The sequence below is a fragment of the Anopheles marshallii genome, chromosome 2 (genome assembly GCF_943734725.1).
Source record: "Anopheles marshallii chromosome 2, idAnoMarsDA_429_01, whole genome shotgun sequence".
NCBI lineage: Eukaryota > Metazoa > Arthropoda > Insecta > Diptera > Culicidae > Anopheles > Anopheles marshallii.
The window spans coordinates 47,794,992-47,809,807 of NC_071326.1; the positions used below are offsets into that span (position 1 = coordinate 47,794,992).

The 14,816-nt window shown below is 43.9% G+C and overlaps 1 protein-coding gene across 1 annotated transcript in view; it reads right to left on the reverse strand.

The window, feature by feature from the left end:
• LOC128719080 (uncharacterized) overlaps positions 1 to 10,298 on the reverse strand; it is a 29,747-nt gene extending 19,449 nt beyond the window's left edge. Inside the window, exons 1-3 of the mRNA XM_053812700.1 lie at positions 9,910 to 10,298; positions 9,555 to 9,715; positions 1,569 to 1,770 (exon numbers count right to left, since the gene is read on the reverse strand). Of these exons, the coding sequence (XP_053668675.1) occupies positions 1,569 to 1,770; positions 9,555 to 9,715; positions 9,910 to 10,265 (719 nt within the window). The 5' untranslated portion in view covers positions 10,266 to 10,298. The remainder of the gene's footprint in view (positions 1 to 1,568; positions 1,771 to 9,554; positions 9,716 to 9,909) is intronic.
• Between the last annotated feature and the right edge of the window lie 4,518 nt (positions 10,299 to 14,816).

Consider the following 14,816-nt stretch of genomic DNA (forward strand, 5'->3'; position numbering starts at 1 on the left):
ATCGGTGGATTAAGAAGATGATCGCAGTTTGAATCGGGCGGGGTAATAATCCTGACAGCGCTGATCTAGTGCAAAATTGCTCGTGTGGAGCTGTCGTTGGATGGAATGAAGATAGGATTCGCAATCGGATTTTCTCTATTTGATCACCATCAGCACCGGTCGGGTGAAGGGTTCTTCGTGTGTATGTATGATGCTAGTAATCTTCAACTGTTTGTTGGACGGTTGAACACATTTTAGTTTAAACAAAGTGCTAAAATAATGTACCACAAGAAGCAGTTAAATGAATTTCTCTTTTCATTCGGTTGATATGTGGTTCGAATACTGAAAGTCATTGTATGTATTTGGTCCAATATCCGTTCGCTCCACCTTCAGTCTTTAAGTGAAACAATAACCAAACTGGTCAGGCAGTCATATACATAATCCCAAGTGTCTGTCTACAATCCATCACGGTCAGGTTACTTTTCGTCTAACCGGTTCTACAAATTGAGTTGCTGCGGGCTTGTGTTTGCCTAGCAGATCCTCGTAACACGGTATCGACAATCGAACTACCTGTAATGATCGAAAAATAGATTTTTCCTACACTTTAAGCCAAACAACGATTCGAACTCGGACACGGAAGAAGGTTCCTAATCGCTGCCCAATCGTCCACAGAGCATTAAGAAATTCTAACAAGATGACTCAACGTTAATCGGCGATGCTTACGTCTAAATGGAATGTTTAGATTTCGTCGATAGATACGCTGTCCAACAATGCTGGATAGAAGTGGGAGGGAAAGTTTATATTAAACAGAAAATCATGAAAAATCAACAGCCGCGCTCGGCCTTGAAAAACAATTGTCTGAAATAGTTTCAAACCAGTTTAGGCTCAGTGTGACTCTACGCACGGCTCATCTTGATCTTGTTTAGACCGTCCGATAGAAGGTCACATTATATCTCATCTTTCCCGGTGTGCCTCGGATCGGTCTAGTGATGAATAGTTGTTAACCTAACCGGAGCAATATGAGAGCGATTTTATTGTGGAATGCGCATGCAATAAAATACAGCTGATAAATAATCGTTGTATGTCGGCATTAGCGGTTACGAAAACGTGGCCTGAAACACTTTCAAAGGGACCCCAAGAAGCCGCATTTCGTTCACGCTACTGTATAAATCGCTAAAATTGATTTCTTTGTCATTCTATCAGCGTGAGCACTGGTATATAAAGTCCTACTGGGGCAGAGCATTCGTTCCGCGATGCTTCTCCGTGTGCGCGCATCTGGCAAAGGGAATATGTTTAAAAGTTCATGCCCGTTACGATTATCATTCATCATTAAAATGCCGAGCTTATTAATCTCCTGAGTAATGGACCATGTGCATCTTCAAGTACCATCCTCAAGGGAGAGCGCATCCATGGGTGCCACCATCTCACGGGACTCCGTTACGCTGTTTACTCGTCTGGAATAGATTCCCCATGAACGGATGCACGATGGGCGCTACTACGCAATGGGTTGCTGTCATTGATTTTAATGTTGCATAGTTGGTACGACTACTGCAATGGTGCAGCGGACCTTTACTCGGGTGTCTACTTACCGGCAGGTGAATTCGTTTTCTCCAAGGCACATTTCGATACAGTCGCGGCGCGAAACGACCTGGGCGGTACGCTTGACGTGTCCGTTCAGCTTGTAGCCTTGCACTCTGTCGATGCACCAGGCACGTTCGCACGGACGTAGCTTCAAGCAGGACTTCTGTGCGTAGATCGTGAACACCGGGAACTGCGACTTTGTAAGGGCACCTAGTAAAGAGAAGAAGATAAAAACCATCAATGATTATCGGATAGAGGCGAATAGGCAGCAACAGCAAAACGCGTAAATCTATGTTAAATATTTATGTGTGTTTAGTTGTCCTTTTGCTCCGGGTGGGCAAGTACGCTGTCTTTCCCATATCTTATCCTACTAGTTGGGCCGCACGAGCACGGACAGCATAGATTTAACAAATTACAAAAATCATCACCTTTACGGAAAAGGTTTCACTTTTATTCAGCATGAATCGTCTGCTGCCTTATCGAGTAAAGCGAAGTGGAATGAAGTTTAATTTTACCTTCTTTCATATTACGAGCCGTCATCGGTGATCGCTTTTAATCGAGCGCTTTAAAAGACAATTATTTACGCTTCCAGGCACAACCGACGGTCAGAAAAGGTAATTATTAAGTGCAGAAGGGAATAGTGTACGCGACATGCCAGTACACTTTCTACTATAACGGTCGGAAATGGAACGTGCTGAGTTCACCTACTTCTAGCCGGTGCAAGCCGGCCATCAAGTTTGATGGAACGAAAGTAAAATGATTGAGACGATCGAATATTTCTAACCGATAGGGACGAAAAGCTTTGTTGTGTTGAATGTTTCCGTTGCGTAGCCAAAAGAAAAGCCTACAGGTAGCACGACGCACAGCCCATTCAGTGCTGCAGATCGTTCCGCGCATCGCGATGTGGTTGAGTTCGTGATGGTGTTCTGGAGCGATATTTTGCGTTAACTATTTGAAATCGCATTCGTCATAGCTGGCAACATCACGTGCCATGTGTTCAAGAAATCGGTAGGGCTAGCTAACAAAAAGTATAAGCCAATCTAGTTTCCTCGGTGCCACAATGCTTTAGATATCGGCCGGACGTTGACGATGACGTGGTATGGCGTTGGTTCGTTTGATAACACCGATTCCGCCGACTGTACGAAGTAGTGCCACCGGGCGTCCGTTTGTTGGCGCGGCATATCTATTGCGCTTGGGGCTGGTTTAGAGCGTTCGGGCTGGTAAGTATAGCCGCATGCATAAGATATTGTATTTAATAATGGGATAAACCATTATTACTGAGGCACCATGTATGCAATTTCATATTCTTTCGCTTCAGAAAGCGGCGCTTCTTTTCGTGCGGCCGTCCCGCGATCGAACGCAGAAGCAGCCTTTAATCAGTCGTTTCATTATCGTTCTCTTTCGCGTTTATGAAACAATATCTAAAGGGCCGTGTTTTCTGGTTATCCCGCGGAACGGAGCTTTCGCGCTGGTCGTTGCGTTCGCAACAGCACCGAATGCTCTTACCCAGCAGGGATGAGTACTGCAGTCAATCCGCAAGCACATCTTCTGCCACATCGGTCATACGATCGATCGATAGCTGATGCATGAAAATACGTCCAAGGAAGAGCGTTCGTCGAACAGGAAAAGATCATGCAGTGGTGCAAAAAGTGCGGTATTATTAGCGGTAATTTGATAGTTGTTAGGTTCTAGTTGTCTACGTGGTTGAACCCTGGGCTTTAGTTGAGCCGTTGGGTTGGTGTAACGATGCTTTGGTTGGAAAAGCTTCTTGACCGATGCCCTCGTCCCGAGTTGTAGCACCAATGGGAGTGGATGGATGGAACGAGCGTGTAAATTAGTGTTCCTTCAACAACGTGCTCTTGTGTGCCGCCTAAGCTTGCATGAAATGTATTTTCGGTTTTATGAATGGGTAAAACTATGCTGCAAAAGTATCCGAGCTCCTCGGCAGCGGGATAGATTTGTAATTACCCAACATTGTGGCTTTTTGTATCTCAGTTTAGAATATTCCTTTTCCATAATCGAATAATTGTATCTCCTTTGGTACAATTTTAGTGGAATGATAATGTATTGTAAATATTATGATCATTCATATAATGCAGATACACATGATGGATTTATCTCAAACACTGTCAATTCAAAAAGAACACTCGTTTCTCCAAAGCTTCTTTTAATAACGTCTCGAACGCAAGTGAGAGTGCACATGTTCGGCCCAGCTGTACCGAGCCGCGACCGTCTAGTAAAACCCCAAGGCAAGCGGTGCGAAAGCTGGTCGTGCAAACCGGAAACGATGAGCAAACGATAGCGCATCGTCGTTACAGGCCCATTTCTATTACTGTTGTTTGATTTAGTGCACCCATCAGCGACGACTGAATGCACCGTTCCCGCGGCTAAATGTGTGGCCTGTGGTTGGTTCGTCGTGACGCCGATCGCTTTGCGTTGTAACCGTCAACCACGAGAGGGTAGATGAGCCAAAAAAAAAAGACACCAAATCGGCCCCAAGGTGTCCACGATTTCTCCCGTTTTGCAAATAAATTATGAATTCATGTTCTTCCGTTTTTGCACCAGCATCGTACAACCGATTATATCCTCTGCGGATTTAGCACATAAAGGGAAGCAGGCACAAATCGTGTGCACTTGAGATTTGAGCATTTTTCCTTCGTTTTGCAGCCTGTTGCTACCTATCCGCTGAATCGCGTTCGGTTTGGTATAACAACATGCTCAGTGCCAGTGGGAAAATTAGATGAACTCCAGAGAGTTAAAGCAGAGCAGGGTGGAAGAATTGAGCCAAATCGAATAGAGGAACGACAAACGCCGCGTCTATTGGTGGCTAAATTTACGAGACAGCCGAGACATCGGCGCTGCGGTGCCCATTTTCTCATAAGTTTGCGGTTTTTCCTTTCACTTCTATATCGGTGTCAGTGGTGTTGATCATTCCTGCCCGGCTCGGGTGGGGTGTACTAGGTAAAAGGAAGAGATTTTTGATGTTGCTTGATGGAAATTATAATGAGTAGGATGAACCATCGGGCAGAAATAGAGCATCCCTGTCACAGCGTGCATCACAAGAAATGCCTCCGCGAAGCAGGTATACTATGTGCGTTTAGTTTAGATTCTTTCCCGCTTACACAGCATCCAGCACAACAGTCGGGTGGTAGAAAAAACAAACAAAATCGTTTGAAAAATAAACAGCCGGCAAATATCGGCACCGACTCACGATCCGACGATGGGACGTTGGGACTGAGAACTTCAGAACCATGGTGTACGGGGTTGGAACACGGGGGAGTTTGAATGGTGGATCTCTTAAATTGCCGTGCTTCTCATCATTCACTGGCAACTGGTAGAGTGGGCGACCAGTTGTCGATGGTCAGAATGTTGCAGCAAAGCCTGGGAATGCACTATATATGCACAATCACGAACTATCGAAATTCTTGCCTGCCTTTGAAAGAAATATCCATCCCAGCCACCGAAACTTCTTTCCAGGCGGCAGCGTGCCCCCGATGGTGGAGCCGCGGGTCGGTCCAATTTTTATTTATGTACTGGCCTGTTCCGATCACGAATTGCATAGACCCTTTTTTTTAGCGCTCCATCGTAGAAGCTGCAACGGTCAATGTCGTTGGTGACCGTGTAGAAGTAATGGGTTTTGGGTAGAAGCAGTGCTTTTATAGCAATTGGTACACACAGAAGGGTGACAGTAAAATGGAGATAACATTTCAATTTTTATTCTTTGCCGGCAAACCTCGTTCGGTGGGTTGAAAGAGGCTGCTGGGTGTGGAGGGGAAGATTCACATCAATTGCATTTGAACAGAACCATTTCAGGGTGGGAAGATCGGCATAATATAGAAATCGTGTTACACATCGAAACGAACCTAGTAATAGGATAGTTTTGACAGAGTAGTGAAGCGTTCGAAACCAAAACAACGTGAAGGAACCGGATTTAAGAATCCGTCCACTAACGATGTACACGACGCACTGCTCTCCGTTTCACGGAGCATAGAGTGACAGAGAACGTGGCGTGGAAAGATAAATTACAAATTATTAATTATCGTTGGCGGTCCGGGACACTGTTGACGCTGCTGTAGAGCGCTGCCTGCGTGCCGCAAGCAAATTATGATCAAAAGGAAGCTTCATTTCCTGCTGCGATGTCCAATTGTGTGGTGAGAAGATTGTGCCTCCAGTTGTGTTAGGGGAACGATTCCTGTCCTTTCCCATACTCCACATCCCACTGCAGCAACAATCGCTGGAACGATCGTTAGCTAGCGGGTGGTCTTATATTTAAATCGGCATGCTTATGATGAAAATCGAGCGGAACATAGGTTTTGCGTAAAAGGAAAAACGTTACACCATCCGGCATCGGACGTTCTTTTGATGCTTTTGCTTGAGTTTCACCTGTTCCGTGGACGGGATTTGCCTTGCGTGCAGCGCGAAGAAAATGATACGCGGTTTGATTTAGCGGCGAATCAATCTAGTGCCATTTACAGTGGGTAAAAAAAATTGATTTAGTTTTCCAACCAACCAGACATTGCCGAACGAATAGATGGAATGTTGTAAGTACCGCTCGGTGTCGGCTAGAATATCCCGCTAAGCGTTACAGTTAGCTTGCTGTACATGGTTCTCGAAATCGAAATGCATGCTGACATGAGAACACTGCGTGCTAAAACGCGTGACCGTTCAGAATAAAGAACGCGTAGGGGGACGTTGACGTAAAATGAAGCTTTCTATTTTGTTTTTACGATAACCTTTGGAACCATGCGTTGTGCACGTTTGTATGAGTTTGAGCTTTTGCTACATGCTTACCTGCACCGACTTCAAACATGCCGCATGGTTTCATCTCATCGCGGTTGTATCATTTTTTCCACTTACATTTCGTGTGCCGTTCGGTTGCGATCGATCAACGCAATTGCATGTTGCTGAGAATTTTAACGACAGCACTGCCTGCAAATGAGACTTCCTGCTATGCGTACGCACTCGCGTACCCGGATCGGTACTATCTGATAGAATGGGAACAATGTTTTGCCGTGGGGATTTGATTGTCGAGAGCGCTATTTATGCTGGGATCGTTAGTGAGGGCCCTCATAGTGGAAGATGTAATGCACTGATTTATGCTATATCTCTTAATTAGAATCGTAAACCCGAAGAACGGTTGCTTGCAATTCATTCCAATGTTTTGATTGCTGCACGGCAGTTAGATCGGTAGCGTGACATTGCAGCTGATCGATAGCCTCTGGTGTTCGCAGTGGGATATTCCTCGTACATAACGCTGATCCATCTGTGAAGGTGGTTTGGTGGATGATAGTGTGCAGTCTAAAGGCCCGTACGGTTCAAAGATATTACTGCATAAATCACTGAACTACTGAGCAACGCGTAGCCGAGGTCTGTTCACAGCATATACACAATATCAAGAAATCATCTACCAGCGTAGAATCTATATGAAACCAGTGTAAGGCGTAAGCTCGTTGTATGCGACGGTTCATAATTTATGGTCCACGCTTGTGGAAACTTTTCTTTCTGTTGTTTACGGTGCTGCTTTTTTATCATGGACAACCCATTTGATGGCGATGAGAACCGAAAAGGATGCTTTGGCCTGTTGTCTTTAGCAGAAAAGTTGTCAAACGCGGTTGCTCTTTCTTTGCCAATTCGATCGGTGGATGGTGGAACAACCCCCCGTCGAGATATCATCGAAAAGATACAATTTTATTATGGTTGTTTGTTTTTGCGATCGTTGCCCCCAGGGCATCATGGCAGCTGGCGCGGAAACCTGCGCAACTTTATCTGTGATAATGCAAACGCCATGACAGCGTTTCTCTCTGTTAGTCGCTAGGCTTCTCGAAAGGTCACCGAAAACGGCAGCCCGTCGGTTCGTAGAATCGTGTAGCGATGAAGCTTCCGCTTCGCGGTCGGTGATCACTGGCTGGAGAAGCTGTTCACATGCGCCGAAATCACGCCAAACAAACGAAACGATATGGTTACGACCGATTCAACAGATTTTCCTATGGTTCATCGGTTCGGTATGCTTCTAAACGAAGTCTTTACCGTGAGAGATATCGAGAGGGAAGGATGATGACAGCGGGAAGACACGATCAGTTTGTTCATTGCGCGCCGATACACAATGGCTAATTTATGTGCTTGTTGAAAAGCGAAATGCGAACGTTTGCAGGTTTGCAGACTGGTCGAATATGAGGAAGATCTAATAACTTTCGGGTCCGCTATTATTGTCCGCATCGCGTTTTTTTGCCGATTCATCGCTGTTTAGCTTTGCATGCGAATAAAGTTCCCTCTCGATAGCTGAGCAAGAACCGATACCGGTGTGGGTATCGTAAAATGAATGAAACTACTTTCCCCTTTTGTGCACATACTGCTGCCGGGAAGAACAAGCAGATCAGACCGCTTAACAACCGCATTGTATGGAAACAATAAATAACATCTCTGCTCAAGAATTTAAACGCCATCATCGCACACACTTGCCCGGGACCCACTTTAGTGGTGAGTGATGTGAATTCTTCGCTCATAACTTGCGAGCCATCTGCCTTGTCGAACAAATCACGCGACCAAGCGAAAGCGAACTCACCATGTGCTCGCCCGTCCATCATTAGCCCGTTATGGCTTGGGGCAAGATAGAAATGGAAGCGCACGAATAACTGAAATAAAAAAGAAATTTTACGTCGAAACTATGTCACGTGGAAATCATCACGATTTTTCTATAGGAATCTAGCGAGAAAATCTGACATCTTGCATCGGTTTTCTTAACGTCCCAGACATTACCTGGGAACGGCGAAAACTCCCGTGCGGATGTTCGACGAAGTGTTGAAGCATCAGCTAATGACCACACACCGTTCGGTCAGCGGTAAAACGATCGCGATTTGAGAAGCTTTTCCAACCTTTTGTTAGAAAGCCTAGGTGGCTTTCTCCATCGATTTTAGATACCAGCGGTCGTATCTCAGTATCGTCGATTATATTTTCACAGTTAATGGCTATAACTTTTAATTTGACTGTTTCGACACTATCTACTTTGCTGTTCTATGTTGTTTACACTGTGTGAGTCAACTTCTAACGAATGCGCATCTTAATTGTTGCTAGAGATTTCATCGCTTGTTTGTGAATTTATATATTTTTGTTTATATACTCAAGTATAGTCCAAAAAAACCCTACTATTACCACTTATTCTAAAATGTTGAGCCTTTCGTACAATCGTCTGAAGCCCTAAGGTTAACCGGGGTCCCATCGCAACAACGGTTATGGGAACGGTCAATTATGGGTGGTCGATACCGTCTCGGTAACCCATCATTGTTAATTTGATCAAGTTAATTGCTTTTCGATTAGCCATTTGCTTCAGCCGCCACTACGGTGAAGAGTGGAAGCTTTCGAGTTTTATGATATCTGTGCACTGGGAATGCAATTTGCCAGGAAGTGAACGGGATGTTTAAATGAACGATCAACATTTTCACAGGCCGAGACCATATCTTTAACCTTTCCTGACATCATTTATCCACATTACGGGTTAAGTTTTGAAAATCGAACCAGATCAAAATCAAGGTTCCGTTCTGTTTGTTGTGCGGCGCGTAACCATCTGTGTGAGGGATCAAAACGTTTGGAGATCAACAAAAGCGTGATCGATAGAGACCTCCCAACGAACAGAACACCAGACTCTAACGGGATGAACCATCCGTCCCATCCTCAATAGGATGCCCTTCGCTCTGTCCATTGGGCAGACAATGTTTCGATCCGGCGGGAAAGAAAGTGATCTATCTCGTAAAATTTCTTTCTTCTTGAAATCAATCAATCGATCATATTGTAGATGTATGCTATCGGTCCAAAGATTGTAGCGGTCTCCAGGGACAAGGTTTTGTGGAATGGGAAAAATCCACCTGCAGTACTGCAGCTTCGGAGCAAAGCAGTTTTCTATAGACGATACACCTAAATTATTGAAGACTACCAACTAGCAACGAACAAGAGTAAGGTATTGTGTGTTTTTCTCCCTTTTGACAGCAACGACAACTTACCTGGTAATTTGTCAGAGTTTGACGAGAACAGCACACACAGGCCGGTTTCGTAGTTGACGGATGCGCATGAATCATTGTTCTGACAAGCTTCCAAGCAGTCGGTCAGCATCAGCGTACCGGGCATGGAATCAAGAAGCTTGTTCGGTGCCGAGAAGACATACCTATCAGGAAAAGCGAAGGAATGCAAACGGTGTGGAATCAGGGAACGTTCTAGAGTGATGAGTGTGGATGTTGATTTGATGCCACCATTTTATAATTTGAGCTACTTCTTCTTCATTGGTAATTCAAATACGATCGAAAGGTACGTAATCAAAATGTTGATGGCGCTGTGTTTCAACCACGTTCGTCAACTTACCCGGTGACCAGCTCGAAAGCTATAAAATCCGGATCACATTCCTCGTCCGAGTACTCGTCGATCATTTGGCTGCTGTTTTCCGAACTACCGCTTCCGCTAGCGTTGGCGGACGATTCCGTCTCGGCGGAAGTGCCTGCACTGGTAGCTGCGGCCGGTGTGATGGCTGCCGGTGCTTCTACGCGCTCGTACGCCGGCTCTGAACCGGATGCGGTAGCAAGGTTGTCCTCGAGTGGTGCATCGGCTGGCTTTGAAATTGGTAGATCGAGTCGGGATCGCCTCTTCGCAGCATCTATGCTTGGGGAGGACGCTAACAGAAGGCACGCCAACAACAACGAACGTAACGATCTCAGCAGCATGTTGACAGATGAGAGTTTGTCGCTCTGGAAATATTGTATGATAAAAAACGAAGAAAACAGAATATTAATGAACCTGTCCGAATGTACGGTACATAATATGATCGAGTGATAGTGTGCAACCGTTTACATTAAGTCGCAATAGGACTAAATTTGTCAGAGTATTGACGTAATGTTTTCCCAAGTGTTGCTAATGAAAATTGTTTCCTTATATGCGCGGAGAAATACGTTATGATCTCCTGGGAATACGTTATGATTTGTCAGCTTTGAAGTTTAAGCAGCACGTTTCAGCACCCCAGTTGGGAAGTTATGAACAAAACAAAACTTAGCACGATATTCCATTCGCAACATTAGCAAGTATGTATTACAGTACATCTGTAACTTACTATTTTTTACAATGGATTATTAATATAAGTTTCTTCGTTTATAATAATTCAATATGTACATTGAAAGAATCATTCGAGTGAAAGCTTCCAATGCAATATATGATTCTTGTGGGTATGAATGAATTAATGCGCGAGAAACTTAAAGCCACACAGGAACGAGTGTACTGCAGTAAAGGAGGAAAAGAATGTATGTTCAATTCGATTCAAGTCGATATAAAACATATGCTCTCGACCGGACGCTAGCACCATCAAACGAGGCACTACATTGCTCCAGTGCAAAACAAACTTTTCTCGATCGGCCCTTTTAAAGATGGTTGTTTCTTTTTCTGTGGCCGAGCACGGCAAGGTGCGGTGAGTCCATGTCAGGCCTGCTCGTTATGCCAACTTGTTGTACCCTCTACCTACATCCTTGGTGATTTCCTTACTTCGCCAGAGTTTTGTTTATAACGCAGGAGCGGTTTTGTGGTTGTCGGTAAAAAGTTGTTATTTTCCAATTTATCTTTTTTTTCCATTCGGAAAAGTGAACTCGCTTGATCGCAGAATACCGCGTGATATGTTCTTGCGTTACTTGATTCCACTCCAGCATCCTCACGACCTGCGGAAGGCAGGACGCTCGTTCGCAAACAAATGTATGTCCAATATACGGGTGCGGTAGGTCTGACCATTCAAAAATCTATAAGCAATAGTATAAATATGAATTCAAATCAGATTGGTACCGGTCCGGCACCAGAAAATAAAACGTAGCCTCATGGTACTTCAGACGATGGTTTGCGCTTTTTGTGTTTTGAAACAAACACACATTGGAGGGCACAAGATCCACCAAACGAAATCCCTTTTTCGTTACAAATTCCATCCACGGCTCGACCGTAGTTTAAGCAAAGCGCTGTCATACTATCGTAGCAAAGTGCGATAATCGATTGTGAGCAAATACCACGACTGCCGTTGTGCGGCAGGGGAATTTAGTCACAGCCTAACATACTATATTCGTTTGTCATCCCCGTGTATAGAAAGCGTGTCTGCGAATATACTCCATTTCGTTCGGAAAAATAGACAAACGTGGATGTTTTTTTTTTTTGCAGATTCGAGTGCGTGTGCATGCACTGCAAGTGCAGTGTAGAATGGTTTTTCGATTCCCATTTTTCATTAATCTTGTTAGATTGTGAAGTTGGGATTTTTCAAGTATAACGATGACAGAATCGTTAACCATTTCATGGTTTGTTTATTATATCGCAATTGGTGTGTTAACTAAACATTTGCATAAGCAACAAATAATCTATCAGGTTGATCAATGAAACAATTTACTCGAATCAATCTGCGGTTGAATATTTGATGTTAAATCATTCACTATACTCAACAACGTGTGTCTTAATTGATTGCTCACTTTTTCCATCCTATTTTCCGCGGGAATTAACCAGCATGCTGTGCGATTGAGCTCTTATTTTACAACAATGTGTGCAAATGGTAACTGGTGTCTCTGTTGCGGCGTATGTTCCAAAACATACAACAACCGGTTAACGACGATCTAATGGGCACATGTTGGGTAGCCTGGTCTTATGTGAGTTGAAATGCATTAGTTGGAAAGCAAATAGCCCCAGGATGATCTGTACTATACGGTGGAAGTCTAGGTAATTGACGTAATTTCCACCGACCAACTGGCACATTACGCTAAGAAAGTCTATCTGAACTATGAAAAACTTTAAAACATGCACGCCAGCGTTGGTGTAAAATGAAAATCTTGCGCCATTAGCTGGAAGTAATATTCTACACTGCTCTTCAATAAAGGCGGGACACGGATAGTAAAAAAGTTCAATAGTATTTATTCTTAACCCTGTGGCCCTGGTAGACTTGTACGAGCGTATATATTTTCTGCACGTTCTACATAATGCTATCGCCCAACAGGGGGAAAAAACAAGAAATGAAATGGCTAAAGCAAACCAGCTAAGACGTAGCGATTATGAATGCAAATAATAATTTTAACAGCTCAAGGCAAAACGAATAAGATTAACAACGATGGATGCTAAGGTATTACGCCTTGAACTAGCAACGCGATTTTTGCGCTAGAAAGGATTTTACTGTTGGGTATTTGTTTTTTTTTTTTCAAGCTACTTCTTCCCTGTCAAATACAGCGGGTACACAGAAAGTCACGCTACAGCCGATTAGACCCATACCGGATGGGGTCAGGAATGCAGTGCGATATCTGTTTTGCTGTTGAGGAGCATTTTTTCCTGTTGCTCGTGTCTGAACTTTGCGCCTTGCAGGCACCTGTGGCCTAGATTTCTGTTTCGAAAACAAGCGAAAAGCACCCTTGATTGTATCCTGCTGCGCATGCTATTGTCGCCGAGCAGCTTGCTGTGCAACAATGTTGTTGAAAATATTAACATAAGCAGCGAAACGGAAGCGATTGTAGATAAAAACAACTAGCGTTGTGCTACGAGCGTTCAACAAACCCATAATAACAAATTACATTTTCTAATTTAATAGTTTAGAAGTGACGTTAACCAATTTACTTAGCATATCGTTTTAATTCCAATATTTCTATTTGCAAGATTTGAAATCTTCTCGAGCGATTGCAAGAAGAGGTATTGCAATTCATATCCCTTGTTGCCACGATATTCGTGAACAGAATATTAATTGTCTCCAGAATATTATTCGAGGTTACTGCATGTTAACTGCTTGAGTAATCTGTTTGACCTCAGCGAGTTTATTGTGATTGCCTCTGGCCAATAGAAGAGGAACACTACTGTTCGCTATATTGTTCATTGTCCATATTGCACACGACGTGCTAGAGGTTATATGAGCCGGCAATGAGCTTAGAACCATATCACCAATATTTGCTTTGTAATTCATTGTTTGTCGAATATTGCTTTAATATTGTTTTGTCGTTATATCTAATAATAGGTGTAGTATTTTACCAATAAAGTATTAACTAAGATCTGGTTAAAAAGGTTTATGAAACTGTAAATATCAAACGATTGTAAGCACTCGATTATGACAACGGTTGTCAAAGCTAGATCTTTAATGTGAGCAAGCGACGGATTATACACGATAATTTATAACCCTCGTTTCAGCTGGTGGGCATATACCAATTTACATCCAACCTGCAACCGTTCCGACTTTACCGGCACACTAAAGCTACGGCGGCAGCATGATTTATGATGCTGCTATACTGGACAACGCCAATTCATTCTACGTTCTGGCAACACGAAGCGCACTAGAACTGTCAGTAAAGCTCTAATGTGTTGCATTATGTTTTATGGTGTGCACCGGATGAATAGTCAGCACTGCCTGGCAATGACTTCTCCGCTTCTATGTTACTGCTTAATTACGACTATACCTGGTTTAGTGTAAAATGTCCTTTGATCTCGGGCGTTTTAGTGTTTGGGCCATTTTGCGAAGAAACTGTGGCACGTAATTAACATAAGAACCTTTGAAGACACGTACATCTTTCGCCATTGCGTTGCCCGTTTAACGGCTTCTTAAACGTAGTTATACACCGCAGCGAAAGTTCATCATTCTTTCCGTTGTGGCGATTGTTGTCGCGTAGGGAAGCAGAAAAAACAGAACGCGTGAAGGTCGGTAGGGCATAAAGAACTTCCTGTCAAGTGCACGATATGTCGCTCACTGATACAAACGGGCGATGCGAGCAAGCGAACGAAAAAAAAAACGACTTAAATCATTGGTCAAGGCATAAAGGAATGAACCTATTAGCGGGCACATTCCTGTGCACTTCTGTACTTTTGCTTTTCGTTTCTGTTTTTTGTTGAGGTTTGTAGAATTCGCAGCACCATAGTGATAGGGATGACGATGAAGTTGCTGCTACTGCCTTCAGCAGTGACGGCATGTCGCGCGGAGACCCATGCCAAGGCTAATGACCTTCGCGCTCAGGCTCAGCCAAGCGTCATCTTCAGGTTCGGCAGGTCCGGAGTAAGTGAAGCCAGCGTGTTTGCACGGTTAGGTTTTAGTGATTATTATTTCTAGCTTTATTTTCCTCCATTTATGCCACCTTTTGACCACCTCGCACATTGAGGCAATGAGTTTCCACTCTAGCGTGGCTAGGAATGGCCAGCAATCCTTCTTCGGTATTTGATTGTGTGGTTTTGGGACAAGTACCCTTCGGAACAATAACGAGATCACTCTTGGGTAGCGCGTAGACACACTGATGGCTCCA